At 42.0% G+C, this 10,877-nt stretch overlaps 1 protein-coding gene across 1 annotated transcript; it reads left to right on the top strand.

Annotated features, from left to right (window-relative positions):
- Positions 1-6,922: 6,922 nt before the first annotated feature.
- On the top strand, positions 6,923-10,140 carry GDF2 (growth differentiation factor 2). The gene is made up of 2 exons (XM_077822359.1): positions 6,923-7,268; positions 9,194-10,140. Exons 1-2 carry the CDS (start codon positions 6,923-6,925, stop codon positions 10,138-10,140), a joined length of 1,293 nt encoding a protein of 430 aa, XP_077678485.1.
- Positions 10,141-10,877: the final 737 nt, after the last annotated feature.

Here is a 10,877-nt window from a genome sequence, read left to right as displayed (position 1 = left end):
TCTAAAGTAATACACAAGCTCCCCTCGAAAGATCTCCCTTATTGTCACCACGTGTCTTGCAAATTAACAGGGATTCATCAGCCAGAATTCCCTCACTTTAAAAAACAAAAACAAACAAACAAACAAACAAAAATCCTCTTCTTAACCTGGCTAGCTAAGAAATCTGGCATTTAGCGTAATCACTTCTACTTAAACAATTTGCCATAAACGGAAGACTAAGATACATTCTTAGGTGCTATTTTCCTGACTGTTTTATCTCTTCAGCTAACCAAGAAGGTGAAAAATGGACTCTGCAAAAGCAGGCTTACTCTAGAATCATATTTTTTGTACAAAAATTGTAAGGTTTTTTTTGTGCCTAAAACACTCACTTATACCTTTTAATCCACATATTTATACTGAAAAAGAATGCTGTAATAAAAGGCTTAATATGTACATTTTTCTTTGGGATTCAAATGTAGTGTACTGTATAAGCTTTTATATATACAGTATGTTAATATAACCACTTTTGGTTACCTTTCCCTAATATATATTTTACAAAATTTGTATGTAACTCTTTTCCACAGTCACTTGTTTGCTGGTTAATTTCAGATTGTTAAACATATATATTCTCTGAATAACACAAACTATATAGTAATATGTTTAAATACTAAAAATAACCAAGATTTATATTTTTGTAAGTTATACTTTATATCCTCTAGATCGATTGTTAAATGCTTTTAACAAAAGCTAAATAAATTAAAGGTACAGTAGTATCTAAACTAGTTAAAATGGTTCTCTAAATCTCATGCATGTTTCATGTCTCTAAATATAGATTATTGCATTGTGCTAATTAGAAGGAAAGCAAAGTTATCTTACTTGGAAAAGCCTAGTTATGCTTGTCATTAATAATTTTTAGTAGCTTAAGCTAGAAGGGACTGTTATGATAATCTCTTCTGGCCTCCTTCATAATGCAGGCCAGAGAAAAATGCCCCAGTAACTTCTGCATCAAACCCATAACTTCTGTTTGGAGCTAGAGCAGGTCTTTGAAGGAGATCTAATCTTGATTTAAAGCCTTCAAGTGATGAAGAATCTATCTTTTCCCTAGGTAAGTTGTTCCAATGGTTATTTCCCCCCCCCCCCCCGTTAAAACTGTGCCTCATTTCTAGTCTGAATTTGTCCAGCTTCAAATCACTGGCTCTTATGCCTTTTTCTGCTAGATATAAGATGTCTACTATCAGAAGTTTCTTCCATGTAGGTACAGTAGTTACCTCAGAGTTACGAACTGACCAGTCAACCACACACCTTGTTTGGAACTGGAAGTATGCAATCAGGCAGCAGGAGAGACAAAACAAAAAATCCAAATACAGCACAGTACTGTGTTAAATGTAAACTACTAAAAAAATAAATAAAGGGAAAGCAGCATGCATAGTAAAGCTTTAAAGCTGTATTAGGGTTTGAGTCAATGTTCAGTTGTAAATTTTTGAAAGAACAACCACAATGTTCAGAGTTAGGAATAACCGCCATTCCTGTGGTGTTCGTAACTCTGAGGTTCTACCGTACTCATATACCATGATCAGGTCACCTCTTACCATTCTCTTGGATAAACTAAATAAAGTTTCTTTAGTCTCCCACTAAGTAGTTTTGAGGTCTGGAAAAATCTCTCACCTGGCTCTTTTCCGAACTCCCAAGTTTAATATCATTCTTTGGCAAATGGAGACCAGAACAGGATACAGTATCCAGAAGCAGTCTCACTAATGTCTTATGCAGAAGTAATACCACCTCCCTACTCCTACTTGATATTCCCCAGCTCCTACATCCAAGGCTCTCTAAGCCTCTTTTTTAGCATCACTGCATTCCAGAAGACTGTCCCCATCTTGTTTCCCACTTCCACTGACTTGCTATATAGTGAGACTATAGGACCAGGATTGTAGGTTTTGTTATTGTTGTTGTTAACTCCACCCACTGAAGTCCATGGGGGTAAGTGAGAGCAGGATGTGGCCCCGTAGTGGTGAGATCTCCCTGCACAATCTCCCTAGACTGACTCCTGTCAAAAGCTCATGCACCATTTAATTCCAGACTTGTACTGTCCCTCCCCGCTGTGGGGTGAATATTACACCATAATTCACCGCTCTCTGCTGAATGTCCCTGTGTGGAGAACACTGCGGATGTTGGAGAATGTAAGTAACTTAGATAGAAGGGTAAGATCCAAAGGCTTTTGTTTGATGTGAGTATCTACATCTTAGGCCAGGGTGCTGATAAGAGTCTTACTTAAAAATACAGGGCCTGATTCTCCTCCCACTTATCTTGCTATAAATCAAGAATAACTCCACTGAAGTCAATGGGAGTACATCCGGCACTGCTTCTGAGGCAAAGACTTGCTCACCAAATCATGACGATGCAGGCAGCTGTGAGAAACAGCTCACTGATCCACATAAGGCCTGTGGTCTGCAGGTAAAAATTCCTCCCCTATACACAATGGGTGCACTTAAAAAGCATAAGACCTGGTCTACACTTACAAGTTATGCATGAAGAGCTATGTCAGAAGCGTGAACAAAAGAAATCACAACCCCTGCCCAGCATAGCTATGCCAGCAAAAGCCCTAGTCTAGGCACAGTTGGATACCTTGCTCAGAGAACTGGTATAAGCCATCCTGGCAAAAGAACTCCTGCCTGCTACCAGCTGCATCTCCACTAGGAGGTTTTACCAGTAGAGATGGACTGGCAAATCTTTTATGTTTTTAAGGCCTAACCCCAGATTTTCAAAATTGATTACTGATTTCTGGACCCTTAATGTTTGGTTGCCCAACTTGAGACATCTGTGCAGAGGCCTGATTTTCAGACAGTGTGGAGCATTTGACAACTCAGAGTCAGGCCCCTTTTTAGGCATGTCAAATTTGGCATCCAAAAATCACGAGTCACTTGAACATCTAGACCCTAAGCTGATGACCTTTGAGCAATAGCACTGTGGAGGGGAAACTGGAATTGGAGCACCTGAAAAAAAATTGCTCCTGGCAAACACTCTGCTGCTTCCGGTGTACTCAGCTCCATCCCTACCTGGCAGCAGGGTACTACCCATTCCAGGCTTGAATGAACTCCTGTGGACAGAAGCCATCAAGCATTGCATGCTTCCCATCATTGGCTTCAGATTCTACTTGTTTGCTATTTAAACCCAATACAGCATTCCCCCTTCTACACGCAAGTTTGGGTCAAAATCTGTCCTTCAAAACGAGTGATAACGTGTGCACATCCATCTCGGAGCAGCATTTGTCCTGTGACTCACTGTGCTCTGCCCTTTCACAATGATGGTGGCCAAACATTTCCATTATTGGTGTCAAAACTTAGGTCCCTAAATCTGTATTTAGGCTTGTAGTGGCCTTACTTTCAAAGGTGCTCAGGAACTGAAGCTCCCTGTTGACTGCAGAGGGAGTTGCAATTGCTCAGAACATCAGGAATTTATTAAATGCCTAAATATGGATTTAGGAGCTAAAAGCAGCTGTGTTTGAAAACACCGGCTACTGTGCCCAGCATAAGGATCCCCAATCCTTACTGGGGCCTTTGGATGTTACCATAATATAAAAATATTTGCTATTAAACACTTTGGTTTAGTAGGAGTTGGGTCTGAACCAATGAGGGTTGGCTAGATCCTTGTGGCAGTTGACTTTGCTGTAATATGACCATTTTAGTAACTGCACTTGCTCTTAATTTAAGATGTCATCTCTGGTCCATTTAAAATCATTCTTAATGGTGCAGCTGTCACCAGCTGCAGTTGGGGGAATGACAGCCTTGCTCCTGTTCCCTGTGTCTGGTCTTCTTTTGAAGTGGATTTGCTCAACGCACTTCCATTCAGGTTCTCTTTTCTTGCTAAGAGTATCCCATAAGCCATTTCGCTGATGACCAAATGAACTGAGGAAATACTTTCCAGTTTGTTAGTTACTGAGGAGGATGTTAGAAAATATCTACGAGGGGTAAACATTTTTTTATATCAGCAGGCCCTGCAAACTTGCACCAAGTGTATGAAAAGAATTGGATGAGGAGACCTACTGATGTTAACATTTAATAAATTGTAGAATACCTGAGCAATTCCAGAAGACTGGAGGAGTGCTAATGTTGTGCCAATATTCAAAAAGGGCAAATGAGATGACTTGGGTAACTACAGGCTGGTTAACAGGAAATCAGTCCTGGACAATATAATGGAAAAGTGATCTGTGGTTCAATTGCTAAAGAATAAAAAAATGAGAATAAAGTTATGCCAGTTAATGTGGCTCTATGGAAAATACATCTGGTCAAACAAACCTGACTAGATTCAGATTAGAAATGTGGTCGATAAAGGTAAGTGCATGGATGTGATATACTTTGCCTTATCTAAGGTATTTGACCAAGTACCACACAACATTCTGATTTTTACAAATCCGCACTATACAAAAATCAATGGAGACTGTGTTAAATGGATTAAGCTCTAGCTAACTGACAGATCTCAAGTAATAGTTATAAATGAGGAATCAGCATTGAACAGGGCTGTTTTACAGAGGTTGTTACTAGGCCTGATGGTATTCAACACTTTCAATGATATCTGAGTAAACATTAAAAAAAATCAATGACAATACATTTGGGGATGACAAAGATTGGTGGAGTGGTTAATGATGAGGAAAGGGCAGTCACACAGAGCAATCTGGATTGCTTGGTAAAGTGGGTCCTTTCAAACAAAATGCATTTTAGTACAGCCAAAAGCAAAGTTCCGCATCTAGGAACAAGCCATGAGGTCCATACCTAGAGAATGGTGGGCTGTGTCCTGAAAGTGGTGAGTCTGAGAAGGATTTATCAGTCAGAGTGGACAAAGAACTGAACATGAGCTCCCAGTGCAATGCTGTGACAAGAAAGGCTAATGTACAGTCAAATGCATAAACAGGGGACTAGTAAATAGGGAGGTGATTTTCTCTCTTGGTGAGACTAATACTGGAAGACTGCATCCAGTTTTGGTGTCCATATTTTAATACAGATGTTGAAAAATTGGAGAGGGTGCAGCAAGGAACCACAAACGTTATGTGAGGGCTGGAGAAAATGCCTTGGGGTGACAGACTTAAAGAGCTCAACCAATTGAGTTTATCAACAAGATTAAGAGCTGACTTGATTACAGTGCCTAAGTACCTTCATGGGGAAAAGATACCAGGTTCTAAGGGGACCTTTAATCTATCAGAGAAAGGCATAACAAGAACCAGTGGCTGCAAGCTGAAGTCAGACAAATTCAAATGAGAAATTAAGCACAAATTTTTAACAGAGAGGGTGATCAACCACTGGAATGAACTCCCAAGGGAAGAATAGATTCTCCATCTCTTGGTGTCTTCTGATCAAGACTGGATGCCTTTCTGGAAGATATGCTGTAGTCAAACGCAACCTATTGGGCTTATCACACAGGTACATGGGCGAAATTTAATGACCTGTGATAGACAGGAGGACAGACTAGGTGATGGAGTGGTCCCTTCTGGCTTTACACTTTATGAATCTATGAACCCCCTAGGAACTGCTGCAGGAACCAGAACCAAGGATTCTAGGTCTGCTTTGAAGAGAAATAGGTGGAAGTAACTGAATTACAGAGAGCTTGCATTATGCAATGGGCTAGATATGTCCTGCGAGAAATCTGAAGAATGACCAGCAATGAAACCTAGTTAGAGGCAGAAACTTTCATGAGTCTTTGCAATGAGATATTTTGTTTAGGTGATCTGAGATCTCATAGTACCAATAAGACAACATAGCACCCAAGCACTAGGGGTTAATTGGTTCTCTAAAAATAATATGCAGATAGATTAGGTAAAATGATTATGTACACTTAGATTAGAGCATTAGAATGATTCAATTAAATTAGATTAGATTAAATATCAGGTAATATTTTTAATATTTTAACTGGAGTTTTTCCTCCTTAAGGCACACAAAAATATATCATAATTCGTATTTTTTGCCTTGGCCTATATTCACATGGCACACAAACATATCCTTGGCTAGTCTTCAGTGTCTTCATAGGGACTTTATGTTTCGCTCAGGCTTAGTAGGCCTGGCTTTATCTTCAAGAACAACCAGTTATTGTTGCAGTGACATAGGAGTGAACTAGTTTAACCAACGACCTCATGTACAAGAATCTAGGAAAATACATTACATAACATACTATAAAGCCAGATTTTTTTTACGCCCTCCACCAAAGGATGTAAACTAAAAATGGACAAGCTGGCAAACAATTTGAGGCAAACTTGACACAAAACAGATATTTCACTGTGTACAAATAATAGCTCTTGGATGATAAATGGAAGAAAATTTTAAGGCTGTTTGTATTGTCATGAGATCACAGCTTGCAAAAGAACAGGGTTCCAGATGATTGATTTTTGGAGGACATACATTAAGGGACCATGGTATAGATTTGAGGGGTGATATTTGCTCCCCGCTAATGGAGCTGTTTGTTCTTACTCCCTATTTTTTATTTTTATGGAGGACTGGGGAAAACCAGTCTTATTCCTCCCTCCCCTTCCCCCCACAAAAAAAGTTCCTCTGAAGCCCTCTCAAAGTTGGCAAAGAAATGATAAAAACATAATTAAGCAATGATGACCCTGAAGTGAAATGTGAATTCTTTACAGTATACAGTGTCCAGCCACATGTGTTTTTTCAGATGTTTATAGAATCTTCATTAACTAAGAGCTTTGCTAGATAACAGAAGCTGAAGCATGGCATCAATGGCTGAGATAAGGGCAAGTGTACAACCAATCTGCTTGACAACTGACAAGAGGCTGGGGTTTGCAAGAGACTGCAAGAGAGCTCAAGAAAGTGTTTTGCAAAGGACACTCCAGTTGTTCGCCTTCTGTTTCCCTTTCTTCTGCCTCTAAATGAAAGGAGAGCTCTAATCAACTGGAATATCCCTGTCTTTTTTCCCCTTCCTCCATTGGAAAGTGAACATATGAAATATGCACTATTTTGGGGTGATGGCTGCATTGTCTGTTTTCAACATCATCACTTGTTTGGCAAGAGGCAAGCCCTTGGAAGCCTGGGGCAAATTATCAGCTATGGAGAACTCTGATAAATCCTTTGGTGATCCTGGAGAGGTGGAGGGTGAGACCCATTTCAACTTTAAAACCTTCCTGGAAAACATGAAAGCGGATTTCCTGAGGAGTTTGAACTTATCGGGCGTCCCTTCGCAAGAGAGGTCTAGAGAGGAGCCACCACAATTCATGATTGACCTGTACAACAGATATGCTAAGGACAAGTCTTCCATCCCTGCATCCAATATTGTGCGGAGCTTTAGTACTGAAGGTATGAGATGTTTTAAGAATATAGGCTGGGGTTTTAAGAGAAGCATGAAAGAGTCAGTTTCAAATCCCATTGAAATTCAAAGGGAGTTGGGAGCTTAATTCCCTTACGCTTCTTTGAAAATCCCAGCCATACTCTGTTTTGTTATCCTTTCCACCGCTCCCTATTTTATTATAATTTTCAAAGTCTTAAATCCTTTTCTTTGATTTCTCATCAGACCATCTCCCCTTTCTTCTCATACTGATTCAGTTGAGTCACCACAATTTGGTAACCCAGCATTTGTTTCTCAAAGCTAGAGATTTTGAGCTGAGCTGCACAATTTGGGGCTAGATTTTGAAATATTTGAGGATGTTTGGCTCCAGGATGTTGCTCCAGCCCTTTATAAAGAGAGGAGCTGAGCAGGAAATATGGCTCCAGAGTTCAGTTATGAACACCAGCCCTTGCCCTCAGAGTTCTGGAGTGTTTGGATTTGGGGTTTTGGTTCAGGCCCAGCTCAGCTCAGCCCATCAGTAAAATATCCATCCATCCAGTGCTTAATTTGTGCCAGGGCTTGCCAGGGCTGAGCCCCAGCACTTCCGGGCTTGCTGCATCAGTTATGAATGTAAAAAAATTTTCTTGAGCCCCGGCACCTCTTTCATTACAAACTAAGCACTGCATCCATCTAAGATAACATACAACTCAAAGATTTTAAAAGCCGCGTCAAAAGAAGCAATAAAAGTGGGGGGTGCAAGTGTTTTAAGTGAATTTAGTGCTGGCAAAAGGAACCAGCCAAGAAGAATCCAAGCTTCCATTTATTTACAGACTAGACACAGCACAAACAGCAACACAGCCATCTCCACGTTCCCCCACAGCCATACCCAACCCCAATGCAGAAGGACCCTTATAGAGTGCAGTCTCCAGGGCCACGTCCTCTGCTCCTCTGGCCATTGTGAAGATGCTTTTGGCAAGGTGGACAATTGTCCATTAGAAACTACTGACACCCATCCACTCATATAGACCAGTAGACAGCCATCAGCTGGGGGTAACTTACCAAAGCACAACCAGCCTGATCTTCCAGACATTCCTAGCACCTCCAGCTCCCATGGACTTCAGCAGGAATTACAGGTGCTCTATTTACCTCTGAATATCAGGCCCTACCAATCTGGGCTGGACCTGAACCATAGACTTAGAGGTGAAAGGTTCCATATCTGATTGCTGAGCCACCAAGCTAGCCAGAACCTGGAGCTTCTAATTCAGACTTTTAAAGGATTGATTGTCTTCTTTAATTCTTCCCCAGTGCAAGATAATTTTTGCGCTAGCTGTATTGGGGAACTCAGCTAAGTTGGCCCAGGGGGGCATAAACTAGAGATATAAATTACAGCTCCCTATACCTGAGAATCCCTCTCCATTGGAAGGGGAATTCACCCCAGAGCAGAGTAATGGCAGTGGAATTTGTATTATAAACCTCCATGGATGTTTACAGCTTTAATTCCTGCCGGTGCTCTTTAGAAAGGCCACATGGCAGAACCTCTATGGGAAGCCACTACATTCACAACCCGCCCCAGTCATGTCCCCATTATAAACCAATACCATCTACCTTTGGGGCAGTGCAGGCTCCTTATGTGTGAGCATGCCACACTCATGCACGCACATACAGAGTGTAATTGAAGGTGTGGTTATTGTGGACCACCGCAACTTGATCCCCGGTGGAGTTGCCACCATTAGGGACCGCCATCTGGGTTTTTAACCCATAACTCTGAAGTGAAGCCAGTCCGTTTAATTTAATGCTAGTGGCCATGGTGTAACTTCACTCCCAGCAGCTCCTAGTAGAGGGTGGGCATTTCTTCTGAAATATAGTATGCAGCTTGCTAAGTGCTTTTGTCCTCCTCATTGGATTAGCCTCTCTCATAGGAGGCAGGGTGACAGCTTTTCTTAATCTCCTGTTGCAGATGTTGTTTCTCTGGCTTCCCTGGAAGAAAACCCATTTCAGAAACACATCTTGCTCTTCAACGTCTCTATCCCACGGCACGAAGACGTCACCAGGGCTGAGCTGAGAATCCACATATCCTGTAATAGGGACATTGGGCCTCTCTCTAGACTGGAAGGCAACATGGTAATTTATGATGTTCTGGATGGAGACCTCTGGGAAAATCCAGAAGGCACCAACTCATTCCTTGCCTCCCAAGATATCCAGGAATGTGGATGGGAAATGTTTGAGGTGTCCAGTGCTGTGAAAAGATGGGTCAGGGCAGACAAATCAAAGACTAAAAACAAGCTTGAGGTTGTTGTTGAGAGGAAAACCCTGGGTGACTTCGCTTGTGGGAAGCTGGACATCAGTGTTATGCCCGACACTAAAAATCTGCCCTTGTTAATAGTGTTCTCCAATGACCGAAGCAATGGGACCAAGGAGACCAGAGTGGAGCTCCGGGAGATGATTGTTCATGAGCAGGAGAGCGTGCTAAAGAAGTTAGCAAAGAACAGCACTTTGCCCGAAGAGGAAGAGGAGGCAGAGGAGAAATCCTTATCCGTCACTGGACTCCACCAGCCTTCATCGAGAAGCAAGAGAAGCACTGGTGCCAACCACTGCCGGAGAACCTCCCTCCGTGTGAACTTCAAAGACATCGGCTGGGATTCCTGGATCATTGCGCCCAAAGATTATGATGCATTTGAATGCAAAGGGGGATGCTTTTTTCCTCTGACAGACAACGTGACCCCGACGAAACATGCTATCGTCCAAACTTTAGTGCACCTCAAAAACCCCAAGAAAGCTGCCAAGGCCTGTTGTGTTCCTACCAAACTGGATTCGATTTCCATCCTCTACACTGATGATGCTGGGGTACCCACTTTGAAATATAATTACGAGGGGATGAAAGTAGCAGAATGTGGGTGCAGGTAGTACAGGGCAGCAGCTTTGAGAGCAAGATCCAACCTTTCTGCTCTTGTGTAAATCTGTATATTAACGATGTAAATGTAAATCCACACAGGCAAGCTTTTTTGTTTTTAAAACTAAAGCTTTCCAGAATGGCAGTCAGTGTAAATAAATTGCACATAACGGGGTACAATGAAACCCATGTTACAATATTGTGCAATTGAAAGCCCAATACATTATTTAATAACAGACACCAATTCATCCTGCAGAATCTGAATATGGTTTTCTGTTAATTTAATTAAACCTTGTGATTGCAAATCACAAGATTTGCCAACCTGGTTCCTGATTGTCAGAGCAGCCTAAGGGATTGGGAAGCCCAGTTCATTTTAAGGCCAAGATCCACAAACGGACTTAGGCACCTACAACCCAGTGCCTAAGTCCCAGTTTCAGGTACCACTATGGTCCTAAAAACCCTTGCTCAGCTGCCGTCTAACCCTACAGACACCTAAACTCACTTGGCACCCAGGTTTTTGCTGTTAAGGTTTCCTAGGTGCCTATCTCCCACCTAAGCCCCAAGCAATCCATGAGCCAGGAGAAGACAGGCAGAGGAGTGCCTCTCTCACCCCGGGGACCTACTCTGCTTGGCATGCTCAGAGGCCACCGGAATTCACCCAAAACAGTAGGGGGAGACCAGGCAGTTAGGCTGCTCAGCTGGGATGTGGGAGACCCTTGGTTCAAGTCCCCCACTGTGTCTGATGAGAACG

This window comes from Eretmochelys imbricata, chromosome 7 (genome assembly GCF_965152235.1).
Source record: "Eretmochelys imbricata isolate rEreImb1 chromosome 7, rEreImb1.hap1, whole genome shotgun sequence".
Classification (NCBI taxonomy): Eukaryota; Metazoa; Chordata; order Testudines; family Cheloniidae; genus Eretmochelys; species Eretmochelys imbricata.
The sequence above is the reverse complement of the archived record's forward strand: the minus strand, read 5'-3'. Positions and strand labels throughout refer to the sequence as shown.